The 18,221-nt window shown below is 40.9% G+C and overlaps 1 protein-coding gene across 1 annotated transcript in view; it reads left to right on the forward strand.

The window, feature by feature from the left end:
* Positions 1 to 18,221, forward strand: part of ASMT (acetylserotonin O-methyltransferase) — a 457,737-nt gene that overhangs the window by 86,965 nt on the left and 352,551 nt on the right. The window contains exon 3 of the mRNA XM_069203172.1: positions 6,175 to 6,304. Within this exon, the coding sequence (XP_069059273.1) occupies positions 6,175 to 6,304 (130 nt within the window). The remainder of the gene's footprint in view (positions 1 to 6,174; positions 6,305 to 18,221) is intronic.

An 18,221-nucleotide genomic window follows, 5' to 3' on the forward strand; every position in this document is an offset into this window, starting at 1 on the left:
TGTAACATATGCCTCAAAGGCCTCAGAGGATCTTGGAGAGCCCATCCAGTGAGCAGCAACTGAGCAGCAACCGCAACAGCTGTGTCCTTCTTCGCGGCTTTCCCAGTGCATGTGATGCATGTCGGCGGGCACGAGCATGGCAAGGGGGGGCTGAGACCCTGAGTCACTCATTTGCAGTGTTTTATTTATATATTTTGTAAATACATTATGCCTTTAATCAATATATATATATATATATATATATATAGTCCAAACACAAGTCCCGGAATACAGGAGCTCATACAGCGGTCCTGGATGGGCTCCGAGAAGCCCTAATATATCTTCAAACACTCCCTTGAAATAACAGGAGAACCAGGACACCTCCAAAATACAGTATTCCTTGAATTAATTTATTCCAGCATGAAACATCCAACGCGTTTCGGCATCCGCCTTACTCATGGATACATTTTTGCTAAAGTGCTCACCTTAAAAACCAAATTAATCACAAACATAGATGACGGACAATTCTTAAATACATCAACCATAAAACACATAGTGTGGCGGCCATCTTAAAGTGTCCAAAAGAACTGATTCGCACATTAATTTGTACCCCATTTTTTTACAAAATTGCTCCAGTTTGTTCTAATATCCATTACCATCCTTTCGTAAAATATATCATGATGTTATTGCTCAACATATAAAATCTAAAAGGAAGAATACAATATTAAATGATGTTAATAGATTCTAAAATTAGTTAATCCAACATTAAAGTATACAAGATATAAATATTCCATAAAGTTAATCATCCTCTTAAAAAACTATAAATATTCTCAGATATTGTAACTATATCCTCTATTGGCACCCAAATCGGAATTATTACCATTATTACCATTTAATCCTACAGCGCCCAAGTGGGTATAAATACATTTAAGTATTACTGTATTCCTTATAGGTCTTCGTTAATTTAAATATATTAAATATTTGTACCAATATTAGAATGAATACCATTAATTGACATACCATCTTGATGGACATATATACTTCAAAAAGATTTCTTTGAACGATATCTTGCTGCCCTAGATGTTATATCAGCAGATCTAACTCATATAGTGGACCTTTTCAAATTACATAGTCAGATATACATGCTCTTTTACTGTGGCAATTGATAAGAAAAACCACTGAATATTTTTCAAAACAATATTATTTTTATCTTCCCATACATGTCACCATTGATCAAAGTGTTATTCTAAAAAATGCCGCCTCACTTCCTCACCTTGTATCAAAAAATCTACGCCAAATAACTACCCTAAATGGATACTCAACTCCTCACTTGAATTCAGCCCGATAGGTTCCAACGTCTCAAAGTCTATTATATATCTAGACTCTAAAATACGTAGCAGTTTTTCTCTGTTACCACCCCTTTTGCTGATCTTCACTTGATCAATGACTACAAACTTAAGTAAATTCTCGTTGCCAGACCTATAAGGAATACAGTAATACTTAAATGTATTTATACCCACTTGGGCGCTGTAGGATTAAATGGTAATAATGGTAATAATTCCGATTTGGGTGCCAATAGAGGATATAGTTACAATATCTGAGAATATTTATAGTTTTTTAAGAGGATGATTAACTTTATGGAATATTTATATCTTGTATACTTTAATGTTGGATTAACTAATTTTAGAATCTATTAACATCATTTAACATTGTATTCTTCCTTTTAGATTTTATATGTTGAGCAATAACATCATGATATATTTTACGAAAGGATGGTAATGGATATTAGAACAAACTGGAGCAATTTTGTAAAAAAATGGGGTACAAATTAATGTGTGAATCAATTCTTTTGGACACTTTAAGATGGCCGCCACACTATGTGTTTTATGGTTGATGTATTTAAGAATTGTCCGTCATCTATGTTTGTGATTAATTTGGTTTTTAAGGTGAGCACTTTAGCAAAAATTTATCCATGAGTAAGGCGGATGCCGAAACGCGTTGGATGTTTCATGCTGGAATAAATGAATTCAAGGAATACTGTATTTTGGAGGTGTCCTGGTTCTCCTGTTATTTCAAGGGAGTGTTTGAAGATATATATATATATATGTATATATATATATATATATATATATACATATGCATATTTGTGTGTGTATATATATTTTTTGTTTCTATTGCTATTATTTTTGTAGATTTTTTCAATTAATAATGTTATGTTTTTTAACCTTTATATGTATAGCCTTTCTGCATTAAGTGCACAGTATTAAATACAACTTTTCTGTATGTTTATTTTATTGTGTAAATTAGGTTACATATTTGTGTTGATTGTATATAGTTTTGCTAATTTGCAGTTTATTCTATTGTTAATATTTAAAATGAAAGGTATTTAAAAATGGTTATTTATTGTTGTTATATTGTTAATATATATATTTGTATATACTTATATCAATATATTTCAGATATATACTAAATAATAGAATAAATAAATTATTTGCCACTATTTTTATCTTAGGAACTATTTAAATGAAATTAGTTTGAAGGCAATATGTATTTTAAAAACAATTATATTCCAAAATATATGGCAACCACTGGAAAGGGCAGAGAAAGAAGTACAGCAACCTAGACTGCACTGTAACTACAGAGAGCAATCTTCAAAAACTCTGTAAGAAACACACAGTACCAATAGTCCCCACCAGGTAGAGGGTTGGTGACAGCTACCGCTAAACTGCAATAATCTTTTACTAGGGAATCATTCATATACCCAAGCTATATTATTTCTCTTGAGAAGAAACGTTTACTCAACCTCATATTAGTGAAAAACTACTGACCAATATCACAACGCTCCTTCATTGTGAAAGGTTTTGAAGCGCACTATCTTTAATCAGCAGTCCAACTATGAAGATAAAATCATCTTTCGCCACATTTTGCAAATGGACTTTTGTGCGGGCTTCAGTTCAGAAATAGTTGTTATGTCTATATTGAATTAACAATCGTCTCCATCGTTTTGGTATTAAAAGAGACACAGTGCTTAAATGATTAATTAATTATTTCACTAAATACAAAAGTTCTATTATCCCTAGCTCGTTTTGCATTAGAAACAAAGGCCCTCACTATGACTTCGGCGGGCAGAAAAGGCTGCCCGCTGAAGTCCCGTGGTCGGATCGCTGCCAGTGTGATGACCTTCCCGTGGCCCCTATTACGAGTTTCCCGATGGGTCAGCGGGCAGAAACAGAGTTTCTGCCCACTGACCCATCGGGAAACAGCCCACAACATTGATGGCGACGTGTAATCGAGCCGGCGGCAATGTTGTGGTGCATAGGGTGCAACAGCACCTGTCGCGCTTTTCACTGTCTGCTAGGCAGACAGTGAAAACTGCAATGGGCTGTCCATGAGGGCCCCTGCACTGCCCCTGTACCCTGTCTCTGCCAGCTTTTACATGGCGGTGCAAACACCATGCAAAATCTGGCAGAGAGGGGGGGCGTAATCCCCAGGGCGGCTCTGCATGCAGCACCGCCCTGGTGGATTAGGACCACCAGCACCACCAGTCCTTCCAGTGGAGGGAAACTGGTAGTGCTGGCGATCCGACAGTGACACAACAGCCACGGTCGTAATGTGGTGATCACACTGCTGCCAAAGTGGTCGGACTGCCGCTTTGGCGGCGGTCAGACCAACACCGCGAATCTGGCAGCTCTAGGACCACCAAACTTGCAATGAGGGCCAAAGTCCTTAAACTATGGAGTTCTCACCAATAAATACTTTCTCCCTCGTCTTTACATGGTCTTTTTTATCATTTCTGTTTTTTATTTATGCTGATAATACATAAATCTTGTTTAGTTTGATTGAGACATCAACGTTTATGCTGGAACAGTATTTAATTGCTTACAGCAAGTGAATATGTGAATGAGTTCTTATCAACTAAAACTAAATGATAGGTGAACTGAAATACTACTCCCTTTTTGATCCACTCATATTTCAGACCTTCCTTTCTGGTACTCCCTGTGGGTGACAACCCCATACTGGTCACCTGTGTCAACAATCTATGCATAATATTTGCTATTGGTCTCACTCGTTTTTTATCACAGTTATGTAGTAGCCAACACTTCCTTTTTCCAACTTTGCATCTTAAAACACATTCTATACATTTTCTTTCTATATCTCATAAAATTGAATTTCTAAATACTTTTACATCCATCATATTGGACTGGTGTAACACACCATACTTATAACTTCCTTACAAAGCTATAAAAACTGCAATGAGCACACAATTCAGCAGTGAGACTTGCTCTCAATCTTAAATAGACTGATGGACATATTTTTCAACATTTTGCATTGCCCTTACACCACACATGGTAAGGCAAGGGTAACGCAAAACCTAGATTGAGATTTACCAAGCCACACAAGGCCACCTTTCATAGCCCTGACGTCTTGGTAAATCTTGAGTAACGCAAGGCAGCGAAAGTTGCTTCCTTATGTTACTTTGCCCTGGGAAGACGTTCCTTGTGTGGAGCATGGGTGTTCCCAGGCATGACCCATGGATTTTAACGCATTCCCAGATTTGTCATAAGTGGTAGACCTGGGAATGCTTCAAAATGCTACGCCTATCCAGGAGAAGCGTAACGAGGAGAAATATCTTTATTTCTCCTTGTTTTTTCTGCATACTGCAGCACACGTAGAAAGAGGAAAAAGCCTCAAAGGGCTGTTTTTGTGTAGGAAAGTGCCCCTTCCTGCATAAAAACAATCCTGCCTAAAATGCTGGTACCCAAGGACGCCTGCACTGCTGCTGGGCACCACACTGTGCACCAGAGCAAAGGGAGGATAGAAATGTGCCATATGATGTTAAATATGGCTCATTCCTACCCTCTGTCATGCAACACAGAGCAGCGACATTTTAATAAATGTGCCCCTGAGCCTATTTCGTCTCTTCTCCCCAAGAATGACCAATACAGCAACACAATATTTTTAAATCACTCTGCCTTGTCCCTAAAACTTAGTTGAATACTCAGTAATCTGCTTGAACTCAGTAATTTCAGATACTTCAGACTAGAAGGATATTACAGTCTTTGTATACATACTTACCCGAGTTGTGGATCTCAATGTCAAACCTATGAATATTGGTAGAAGCGCTTTCTTCGTTGCTGCTTCTAAACACTGGAATTCATTACCCCCAAAGATAAGAAGTATTACTGATATTCTTATCGTCAACATAGTTCTGAAAGCCTCGTTATCTTCCAGATGAAACCAAATACCTTCTCTTCACTACTGGTTTCTGCTTTCCATCTTTAGTCACTTGTCACTTAAATGTTTATTGCCAAGATACCTGTTACTAACAGTTGCGCATTAGAAATTCACATAAATTAAAACATAAAAAAACATCGAAACTAGTCAACGGCAACAGAAGTTTAACCCAAGAGAATCTATGCATTTCAGAACACCAACAGGGATGACATATTTATGCTTTCTCCTGATCTGTTCATGGTACTGAGACATTAGCTAAATATGCTCTGCAAAGCTATTTGAGAATTAACAGTGCTTCCCATGAATAAATTGTGATAACTCTTCATTTTTCTAAGCGGATGCAGGCAGATCACGTGCACAGGTAGATGGCTGAAATAGCCACCCGAAAAATTGTATTCGGTCATCACGCTACGCAATGGTCAGACTGTGTAATCACCCATATATAGCTCATATTTATGTTACTGTGTCAATGCACTCATCCTGCTGTTTTTTCTATCAGCGGTACGTCATGTATTAACTTTGGCAGCAAGAAAGGACGGTATGAATCTCATTGACTAGCAGTTCCTATGGGTACAATTCCATCATGCCGATAATTTTACAGTAATCAGTTTTGGCACTCATGTTGCATTTCAGCCTCCTTAAACTCCGCCAATAAGGATCTCTTCTCTCACTGGGGGAGCTTGACTTAATCTTAACCATTTGGAATTCATCCTGGTATTCCATTTTGTATCTTATTTTTTCTTTGTAAAAGGTGACCAGCCATAATTAAAAACGAATCCAGCCAAAACTACTGGGCCATTTGCTAGTATCAGTAGCACACATTAATCCTTGGTGCTTTAATTACTGCTGCAGCTGAACAATAGAGTTTGACATTCTGATTTTGTATTGGGATTTGCCATTATGTATCACTACATGGGATGCCTTTTCCTTTCCTGATTTTTTGTCACTTTATCATTATAGCATTTTACAGGAACACAGACCTATCAGCTACCTACCTCACAACGTCCAGCCCAAAGTCCTTGCTCCCCATGATGATTTACTATTCTCAGACAGCATACAAGTATTGGGACTACTTGGCAGATGCAGTAAGGTAAGAAACTATTTTCTGGCCATTTAGTGTTCATTGTACGCCCCATGAAGAATTCATTAACCCATTGTAGACGTTCTAAAAATGTATATGGTCATGACCAAACCATTTTTCAATTGCCAACTTGCTCACATATCTATACTATTAACTGAATCTTAGTTCCAAGACAGAGACACTATCCTTCCCATTCAGGCAACTGTAAAACCTAACAGAAACTAAGGGCCTGATTTACAGTTTGCCAGATGGCTACTCTATCACAAATGTGACAGATATTCCATTCACCATAATGCCCAGTGATACAGGACATAATGCACTTGTAGTAAGGTGGATGGAATATATACCACGTGTTTTTTACAGAGTAAACCCTCCCTCAAACTCTAAATCAGGACCTATTGTTTTATAGCATCATTTATAATATGGGCCAATTGACCCTATGAAAGCCCTTCTCTGTGAAAGGAAGTGTAACTGTAATTTTGTTTTTGTGAATGTGCAGTTACAGTGTTCATAATTGCTCAACCAATGAATAAGCCACTGTGCCCCGATGACATAAATCCAGGAGGCAGTGGTATCAGAAGCTTGACCAGAATTTTGGCAAACACCTTCCCATAGATATGCAATAATGATACTGGTTATTAGGATGTGCAAAACATAAAGTTTTGTTCAATATAGCAGACTAACTAGCCTAGTTCCTCTTCGATGGTATACGATTTCCTGCAAATGCCCTTTGAATAACACCCAGTATCAGTGGTGCCAATGTGTGCTGAAATGGTTTATAGAACCTAGTGTGATTATTTGTCTCTACCAGATTCAACATTCAGAATCCGAACTAGATCTTATACTAGCACCTGCCAATTTACTAGTTTCAATAGTTGTTTTTATGATTGGTATACTTTATTGTTGGGCAATAAACATCCCTGTTGAACTATCAAATTCGTTTTGTAAAATTGAGCCATTTACTCACTAAAATACAATCTGTGAAAGGTTGCAACTGTCCTTATGGGACATGTTTACAATTAATTTAGCTTTGTGTCGAATACTCTTTGGTCATCACCGACTAAATATATGTTTGCTGATCTCAGAATTACAATCCCCAGACAACGGTTTAATACGTCACGATTCCTATATCAAGTATAAAACAGGCTTCATTAACTGTTAATTTCTCATTGATAATATCAACACCACTGACCCTTCACAATATAGTCATTCCATATTGCATGTGTATTTGAAGCGTATTTAGAGCATCTTGAGAGGATTGTGAATGTTAGTGCAATACCAAGTCTTTATTCTTGGCCCAAACATTAATTTAACCACTTCGCTGCCAGGCCTTTTCCCCTCCTGTGCTGAGCCTTTTTTTGCCTATTTTGGGCAGTTCTCGCTTAGGCCCTCATAACTTTTTGTTCGCATGAGCTACCCACGCCAAATTTGTGTCCTTTTTTCCAACATCCTAGGGATTCTAGAGGTACCCAGACTTTGTGGGTTCCCCTGAAGGAAACCAAGAAATTAGCCAAAATACAGTGAAAATTTCGTTTTTGTGAAAAAAAATGGGAAAAAAGGGCTGCAGAAGGCGGCTCATAGCTTTTTTCATGAAAATGGCATCAACAAAGGGTTTGTGGTGGTAAGATCACCATCTTCCCAGCTTTCAGGAACAGGCATACTTGAATTAGAAAACCCCATTGTTCAACACAATTTTGACATTTTACTGGGACATACCCCAGTTTTACTATTTTTTGTGCTTTCAGCCTCCTTCCAGTTAGTGACCGAAATGGGTAAGAAACCAATGCTGGATCCCAGAAAAGTAGACAAAATTCTAAATTCAGCAAGGGGTCATTTGTGTAGATCCTACAAGTGTTTCCTACAGAAAATAACAGCTGAAATAAAAAAATATTGAAATTGAGGTAAAAAAAACAGCCATTTTCTCCACTTTTTACTCTGTAACTTTTTTCCTGCAATGTCAGATTTTTGAAAGCAATATACCGTTACGCAATATACCGTTACGTCAGCTGGACTCTTCTGGTTGCGGGGATATATAGGGCTTGGAGGTTCATCAATAACCCTAGGTACCCAGGGCCAATAAATGAACTGCACCTTGCAATGGGTTTTCATTCTATACCGGGTATACAGCAATTCATTTGCTGAAATCTAAAAAGTGAAAAAGAGGTATCAAGAAAACCTTTGTATTTCCAAAATGGCCACAAGCTAAGGTGTTGAGAAGCAGTGGTTATTTGCACATCTCTAAATTTCAGGGTGCCTATACTAGCATGTGAATTACAGGGCATTTCTCAAATAGACGTCTTTTTTACTTATATTTGGAAGGACTAAATGTGGAGAAAGACAAGGGGCAATAACACTTATTTTGCTATTCTGTGTTCCCCCATGCCTCCTGATATAAATGGTACCTCACTTGCGTGGATAGGCCTAGCGCCCGCAACAGGAATTGCCCAAAACACAACGTGGACACATCACATTTTCACAAAAAAACCAGAGCTGTTTTTTGCAAAGTGCCTAGCTGTGGATTTTGGCCAGTAGCTCAGCCGGCACCTAGGGAAACCTAGCAAACCTGCGCAGTTTTGAAAACTAGACACCTAGGGGAATCCAAGATGAGGTGACTTGTGGGGCTTTGACTAGGTTCTGTTACCCAGAATCCTTTGCAAACCTCAAAATTTGGCCAGAAAAACACTTTTTCCTCTCATTTTGGTGACAGAAAGTTCTGATTCTGAGAGGAGTCACAAATTTCCTTCCACCCAGCGTTCCCCCAATTCTCCCAATAAAAATGGTACCTCACTTTTGTGGGTAGGCCTACTGCCCGCAAAAGGAAATGCCCCAGAACACTATCTGGACACATCAAAATTATCAAAAACAAAACTACCTGTTTTTGTGGGGGGGGCACCTGCGTTTTTGGTCCTGGGCTCAGCAGCCCTCTAGGGAAACCTACCAAACCCAGACATTTCTGAAAACTAGACACCCGAGGGAGTCCAGGGAGGTGTGACTTGCGTGGATCCCCCAATGTTTTCTTACCCAGAATCTTCAGCCAACCTCAAATTTAGCTAAAAAATCAAATTTTTCAACATTTCTGTGTGGGATTACCACACTAGGACAAATTTCATACCACTCAATGTTCCCCTCAGTCTTCCGGTAAAAATGATACCTCTTGTGAAAAAGAAGAGCCAAAAACATGTCGATATTGCGGGGGAACCAAAGAGGGTCAAAAGGGCAGTTTGCAAAAAAACATTTTTAGGCTGACAAGTGCAGCAGAATTTTTATCGGTATAGACGAGACAATGCTGGGTGGCAGGAATTTTGTGGATTCCTGCAGATTCCGGAAGGTTCCATCACAAAAATGTGGGAAAAATGTGTGATTTCCAGCCAAGTTCGAGGTTTGCAGGGCATTGTGGGTACGAAAATGGTGCGTGGTGCATGTGAAACACACCACTGTGGAATCACCCAGATGTTTAGTTTTCAGATGTGTCTAGGTCTTGTGGATTTTTCTACATGGCAGCGTCCCAAAGTCCATAAAGTGCAGCCCTCACCATTCCGAGTGGGACGATTTTGAGAGTTAGCCAAGCTCTCATGGGCCAAATGTAAAACCAAACCCCAAAATAATCAAACGTCTTCTTGCTTACTGTGGGATAAGTTGTCTTAGAGTACGGGGAGAGCTGAAAGACTGTTACCCTCTTCAGTTGGGGTGGGGGCATAACCAGTCCCATACTGGTTGGTAGCCACCACCCCAATATTTTTTGTTTTTTTTTAATTCCCTGGCATCAAGTAGACTTTCTGCCCCCCTGGGGTGTGGATCAGGGGTAATTGCCCCATCTGCCCACTGGTGGGTAGAACAACTTTAGCCCAATTTATTTGGGGTCGGAGTATGGCCATACACCTACCCTCTTATTTTGGAAAACAAAAACTTCCCTGGTCTCTGGTGGGCGTTCTGCCACCCCTTGGGGGCAGATGAGCTTTCCAAAAATAGGCCCATCTGCCCCCAAGGGGGGCAGATATGGCCAACAGTAATGTGCCCCCTAGGGAGAGCGACCCTTACCCAAGGGGCTGCCCCCCTAAAGAAAACATACGCATACACACACATCAATCCCTGGTGCCTAAGTGGTTTCTGCCACCCTTGGGGGCAGATTGGCCTAACAAAAATCGGCTGATCTGCCCCCAAGGGGGGCAGAAATGGTCTAAATACAATTGGCCCCCAGTGGACCGACCCTTGCCTAAGGAGTCGCTCGCCACCTCTAAAAAACTAAAAAACAAAAAAAAAAACTAAAAACATTTTTCCCTGGTGCCTAGACGTTTCTGCACCCCTCTGGGGGCAGATCGGCCTAATAACAATAGGCCGATCTGCACCCGGGGGGGGGGGCAGAAATGGCCTAAAATAAATTTGCCCCCCACACCCCTCCAGGGAGTGACCCTTGCCTAAGGGGTCGCTCCCCTTGCGTGAAATTGGCACAAAAAAAAGATCCCTGGTACCTAGTGTTTTCTGCCCCCCTTGTGGGCAGATTGGCCTAACAAAGGGGGGCAGAAATGGTCTAAATACAATGTGCCCCCCCAGGGGAGCTCCCCACCTCTAAACAAAAAAAAGAAGATTTTTTTTTTTTTTTATCCCTGGTGCCTATAGGTTTCTGTCCACCCAGGGGCATATCAGCCTAATAACAATATGCCAATCTGCCCCCAGGGGGGGCAGAAATGGCCTAAATATCATTTCCCCTTGGGAGCGACCCTTGCCTAAGGGGTCGCTCCCCAACAAAAAAAAAAATGAAAAAACATTAAAAAAACAAATAAAAATATGAACCCTGGTGCCTAGTGGATTCTGCCCCCGGGGGGGCAGAAAAGGCCTTGAAAAATATTGCCCCCCAGGGGTTGCTCCCCTGGTGCCAGTTTCGTTTTTATAAAATATCCCTGGTGTCTAGTGGGCATTTCAAAAGCCGGATCTCTTTACGATCTGGCTTTTGAAATGCTCTGAGACACTTCAAATGGAAGGAAATTCCTTTCCTTCCCTTTGAAGCCTCTCAGGACCCCATCACATGATCGGAAGAGAAATGCTTTACATTTCTCTTCCGATCGCACTGGAAGCTGAGCTTCCAGCACGATGAGTAAATGGCCTCTGATGAGGTCAGCGCGCAAATGCGCGCTGACGTCATCAGACATCACTGGGGGGGTCAGGGGGGGCCGGGGTTGGGAGGGGAAGGGTTTCCCCTTCCATCCCTGCCTCAGGGGGGGAGGGAAGCCCACAGTGGGAGTGCTAGTGCTCCCTCTGAGCTCAGTGCGAGGACGTAATGGTTACGTCCTCGGCAAATGAGCACTGTGCTGTAGGACGTAACCATTACGTCTGCGGCACAGAAGCGGTTAATGGTCCATCTCCCTCTTTGTAAATTCAGAAAATCTTTAGTTTTTTTACCACATACTGTCAAAAGTCCATTGCTACAGGAGTTTGTTTCTGGCCATACAAAACTGAACTGTGATTGAAATTGCATGGTTATTATCATAATATGATAGATCACGCTGGAGCAGACCCAGAGAATATTACTTGAAAACATGAAATAATTTACATTCTCTTGATGTGAAAGATTGGTAAGGCAAGAAGTGTCTTGCGTTTTGGGTCTTATACTTTGCTGACATACCACAGAAGAGAGGCCAGGCAAAGGACTTAACTCCAAGCTACAGTCTGCTCCAGAAATAGACCCATTGAAAGAAGTAAGGTCAACCAACAGCTTATTCTACATCATATCTTTATCAGTATTAGGTCTATTATGTTATAAATAGGTTACATATAGAATTTTCTGCAGAATCATCCACTGCCTATAGTCATTTTTGGTTTTGAAATTAAGATGTATTACAACTCATACTAGAAACTCCAGCATATCCACATTTTGTAATGTAAGCCAGTATATCTTTGGTTAAATTTACTAAGAACAACTCAGTCCTGGAATGGTGAATGCAGCTTTTTAAAGGCATGTAAATTGAACTTTCATCTGCACACCTGTCACATAACCAGGTGTCCACAGTATGGATGAAGCAACCTTTGACATTTCACTTAATTAATGAGTTCTATAAAATATTTAAATTGAAAACATGGAACAGATATAACTAAGCACTCACAAGAAAAAGAAGAGAGAGACCGCTCAGAACAAAGTGGACAGGTTCAGGTCAACACAACACACTGAAAATTCCACCAGGAACGATAACAGACTGAGTACAAACTGTGCAAAATTGTTTTATATAAAAAAACAAAAAAGATACAAAACTATGTTATGTATTTATAGAATATCATCCCATATAACTCATAATTTATTAAAACAGGCAATCACATATAACTCATAAAATATTGAAGCTGACAATACCGAACATAAACACAAAAAAACAACAAAAAAGACTACATAAAATTGCTGAGATAAAAACACTGGCCCTTTCATTGAGAATTTGTTTGATATTGAATATGGGTTATTCTTCATATTTCAAAAACCAAACATGTCAAGAAATGAAGCTTTTGTGTTTGTCAGATATAACTACGAACAAGACATACTGACTGAACATGTACTCATGCTAGATACAAATTAAATCTTTTATTGGCTTCCATATGAATTGAACATTTGCTTTCCCTATTTTGCTGACTTCCCATGCAGTTTTCCTCTATCCCTATATGGTTCTCGACCATTCATACTGTTAGTTTAACAGTCATTGTTGCCCTATCTCCTAAATGTATTACGCCAACCAAAGCCTAAACCACAAGAGACAGAATGAAGGGAAACAAATCTAGTAAAAAGTGACAAAGACAATAATATGAACCTATGTAGAATCATAACATCAAGCCATAAGTAATTGTAGAGGGGCCACAAAGACTTTTATGCATGTTATGCATATCTTCCATCCAGGTGGGGCTGCTGTCCCCCCCGCTTGGTCTCAGAAAACATAATTTTCTCTGAAATTGACATAAGATAATCTGCAGTTCTAGCTTTAAAAAAAACCTCATAAGAGGTCACCTGAAGAGAAATGCTTTTGTATTTCTCTTCTGACCGGGAGGTGGGGCGGGAGAGACAAGAAAGGAAAGGAAAGACCTTTCCTTTCTTGTCTCTCACAGCATTTCTGCTGCCCTGATCGAAATGCCCACTAGACACCAGGGATTTTTTTGTGCACATTTCAATAAGGGGAGTGGCCCCTTGGGCAAAGTTTTCTAGGCCATTTCTGCCCCCACGTGGGCAGATCGGCTTAATGCCTCCGGGGGGGGGGGGGGGTGTCAGAAAACCACTAGACACCAGGGATAATTTTTTTTGGTTGAAAAAAAAATTATGTTGTTCTTGTGGGGGGGGGGGGGGAGGAATTATTATTAGCTCATTTCTTCCCCTCCTGGGGGCAGATCGGCCTTGCGATCTGCCCCCAGGGGGGGCAAAAACCACTAGACACCAGGAATTTTGTTTTTGTTTATTTTTATTTGTTTATGTTTGGGGAGCGACCCCTTGGGCAAGGGCCGCTCCCCAGGGGGGCAAATGATTTTTAGGCCATTTCTGCACCCCCCTGGGGGCAGATTGGCCTAATATTATTAGGCCGATCTGTCCCCAGGGGGTGCAAAAACCACTAAACACCAGGGATAATTTATTTTATTCATACTTGCGCATAAGGGAGGCTAATATAATTAGCCTAATCTGCCCCCCGTGGGGGCAAAAAGCCACTAGACACCAGGGATTTTTTTTTTATATACTAACGCATAAGGGGAGTGGCCCCTTACACAAGGTCGCCCACATGAGGGGCACATTTTATTTAAGCCATTTCTGCCCCCCTTGGGGGCAAATCAGCCTGTTTTTGATAGGCCAATCTGCCCCCAAGGGAGGCAGAAACCTCTAGATACCATGGATTGATGTCTGTGTTTGTGTGTGTTTTGTTTGGGGGGGACAGCCTCTTGGGCAAGGGTCACTCCCCATGGGGGCACATTACTGTTGGCCATAACTGCCCCCCTTGGGGGCAGATTGGCCTATTTTTGGAAGGCACATCTGCCCCCAAGGGGGGGGGGGGCAGAAAGCCCACCAGAGAACAGGGAATATTTTATTTTCAAAATAAGAGGTTGGGGGTATGGCCATACCCCCACCCCAGATAAATGGGGCCAAAGTTGTTCTGCCCACCAGTGGGCAGATTTGGCAATTACCCCCGATCTACACCCCGGGGTGACAGAAAGTATACCAGATGCCAGGGAATAAAAAAAAAATAATAGTGGGGTGGTGGCTACCAATCAGTATGGGCCTGGTTATGCCCCCACCCGAACTGAAGGGGCTAATAGTCTTTCAGCTCTCCCCCGCACACTAAAACATCTTATCCCACGGCAAGCAAGAGGACATTTGATTATTTTTGGTTTTGTTTTACATTTGGGCCATGAGAGCTTGGTAACTCTCAAAATTGTCCCACTTGGAATGGTGAGGGCTGCACTTTGTTTTTACTTTGGGACGCTGCCATGTAGAAAAATCCACAAGACCTAGACACATCTGAAAGTGTTGACTCCAGGGTGGTGTGCTGGAAAGCACACATTTTTCCCACATTCTTGTGATGGAACCTTCTGGAATCTGCAGGAATCCACAAAATTCCTACCTTCCAGCATTGTCTCATCTATACCGATAAAAAATTCTGCTGCACTTGTCAGCCTAAAAATGTTTTTTTTCAAACTGCCCTTTTGGACCCACTTTGGTTCCCCCTCAATTTCGACATGTTTTTGGCTCTTCCCTGTCACAAGCACTTGGCCCACCTACACAAGTGAGGTATCATTTTTACCAGGAGACTGAGGGGAACATTGGGTGGTAGGAAATTTGTTCCGGTGCGGTGATCCCACACAGAAATGTGGGAAAAATGTGATTTTTAGCTAAATTTGAGGTTTGCTGAGCATTTTGGTAAGAAAACTTTGGAGGATACACGCAAGTCACACCTCCCTGGACTCCCTCAGATGTCTAGTTTTCAGAAATGTCTGGATTTGGTAGGTTTCCCTAGCTGGCTGCTGAGCCCAGGACTACAAACACAGGTGCCCCGCGCAAAAACAGGTAGTTTTGTATTTGATAATTTTGATGTGTCCAGATAGTGGTTTGGGGCATTTCCTGTTGCGACCACAAGGCCTACCCACACAAGTGAGGTACCATTTTTATCGGGAGACTTGGCGGAATGCTGGGTGGAAGGACATTTGTGGCTCCTCTCAGATTCCAGAACTTTCTGTCACCGAAATTTTAGGAAAAGGTGTTTTTTGCCAAATTTTGAGCTTTGCAAAAGATTCTGGGCAACAGAACCTGTCGAGAGCCCCACAAGTCATCCCATCTTGGATTTCCTTAGGTCTCTAGTTTTAAAAAATGCACAGGTTTGGTAGGTTTCCCTAGGTGCCGGCTGAGCTAGAGGCCAAAATCCACAGGTAGGCACTTTTCAAAAAACACCTCTGTTTTCTGTGGAAAAATGTGATGTGTCCACGTTGTGTTTTGGGGGCATTTCCTGTCGCAGGCACCAGGCCTACTCACACAAGTGAGGTATAATTTTTATTGGGAGACTTGGAGAAACGCTGGGTGGAAGGAAATTGTGGCTCCTCTCAGATTCCAGAACTTTCTGTCACCGAAATGTGAGGAAAAAGTGTTTTTTTTGCCAAATTGTGAGGCTTGCAAAGGATTCTGGGTAACAGAACCCGGTGGGAGCCCCACAAGTCACCCCATCCTGGATTCCCCTAGGTCTCTAGCTTTAAAAAATGCACAGGTTTGGTAGGTTTCCCTAGGTGCCGGCTGAGCTAGGGGCCAAACTCCACAGGTAGGCACTTTGCAAAAAACACCTCTGTTTTCTCTGAGAAAATGTGTTGTTGTCCACGTTGTGTTTTGGGGCATTTCATGTCGCGGGAGCTAGGCCTACCCACACAAGTGAGGTACCATTTTTATTGGGAGACTTGGGGGAACGTAGAATAGCAAAACAAGTGTCTTTCTCTACATTTTTTCCTTCCAAATATAAGACAGTGTGTAAAAAAGATGTCTATTTGAGAAATGTCCTGTAATTCACATGCTAGTATGGGCGCCCCAGAATTCAGAGATGTGCAAATAACAACTGCTCCTCAACACCTTATCTTGTGTCCATTTTGGAAATACAAAGGTTTTCTTGATACCTGTTTTTCACTCTTTATATTCCAGCAAATGAATTGCTGTATACCCAGTATAGAATGAAAACCCACTGCAAGGTGCAGTTCATTTATTGGCTCTGGGTACCTAGGGTTCTTGATGAACCTCCAAGCCCTATATATCCCCGCAACCAGAAGGGTCCAGGAGACGTAACGGTATATTGCTTTAAAAAATCTTACATTGCAAGAAAAGTTACAGAGTAAAACGTAGAGAAAAATGGCTTTTTTTTTTACCTCAAATTTAAATATTTCTTTTTATTTCAGTTGTTACTTTCTGTAGGAAACCCTTGTAGGATGTACACAAATTACCCATTGCTGAATTCAGACTTGTGTCTACTTTTCAGAAATGTTTATGTTTCTGGGATCCAACATAGGTTTCACACCCATTTCTGTCACTGACTGGAAGGAGACTGAAAGCACAAAAAATCGTAAAAATGGGGTATGTGCCAGTAAAATGCTAAAATTGTTGTTGAAAAATGTGTTTTTCTGATTCAAGTCTGCCTGTTCCTGAAAGCTAGGAAGCTGGTGATTTTAGCACCGCAAACCCTTTGTTGATGTCATTTTCAGGGGAAAAAAACACAAGCCTTCCCCTGCAGCCTTTTTTTCCCATTTTTTGGAAAAAAATTAAATTTTCACTGTATTTTGGCTAATTTCTTGGTCTCCTTCAGGGGAACCCACAAAATCTGGGTACCTCTAAAATCCCTAGGATGTTGTAAAAAAAGGACGCACATTTGGCGTGGGTAGCTTATGTGGACAAAAAGTTATCAGGGCCTAAGCGCTCCCTGCCCCACATAGCCAAAAAAAGGCCTGACACCTGAGGGGGGAAAAGGTCTGGCAGCAAAGGGGTTGAAAGAAGTGGAAATTGAAGGGATGCCTGTGAGACCTCACATGAGATAGGTTTCATATTGAAGATAAAGAATCAATCATGATTTTTCGGCTGTAGTTTGATAATAAGGAATGATTCCCTGGATATTAGAACTGGTCAATTTTTCCAAGTCATCCAATAAAGTTTTGTGGTTCACAGTGTTGTGAGCCACACACAGGGGAAGAAGGATCAAGATTAATGATCAAAGAAGGATCAAAATTAATGATCAAATCACACCCAAGGGTAATAGCACATTTCCAGTAATGTCAGTAACTTTGTTTTTTATCCCTCTTCCAAGTCTGAAACCAGGTTGCTTGTCATTCAGAATGAAGAGGAGTTCTTAAAACTGCCATGTAGCCTCCCCTTCAACGATCCTGCAATAAAGGCAAGGTTGGAACTGGGTCTGTAGTTCATTGGTTTCCTAGATATGTCCATTTGTTTTTTTCGGTTTAGGAGTGAATACGGCATATTTTAAAGAACCTGATTACCACTCGTTTTTGTAGACAAACCTTTATAATATTTGTTATCTCCTGGCCAAGCATGAAGATGTAGTGCCTCATAGTATTTTCTGCTGCAAACCGCTGTGATTGCAATAGAGGGCAGATGGTGTAAGTCTGAGATGTTTATGCTAATTTTCTGCAGAGGAAATCTTTATGACTTGAGGCTCAAAATATGACTTGAAACATTGACCAGTTCATAATCCACATGATTGTTGACAACCTGGGGCTGCAAGGTAGCCTCTTGCCCTTCACTTTTCCGTCACATAAATGCTTCATTTACTGCTACGTCTGTCAATCTCAGTTGCACTGGACAATTCAGGGCTAGGATCTAGATGGACACATCCATTGACACAATATGGTTACTGTCATGTGACAACACTCTGATCAAGGCCATATATTGGAAAGGCATATACAGCAGTTAATGCAGCATGGACCAGGGCCATAT

The sequence above is a fragment of the Pleurodeles waltl genome, chromosome 8, assembly GCF_031143425.1.
Source record: "Pleurodeles waltl isolate 20211129_DDA chromosome 8, aPleWal1.hap1.20221129, whole genome shotgun sequence".
In the NCBI taxonomy this organism is placed as follows: Eukaryota; Metazoa; Chordata; class Amphibia; order Caudata; family Salamandridae; genus Pleurodeles; species Pleurodeles waltl.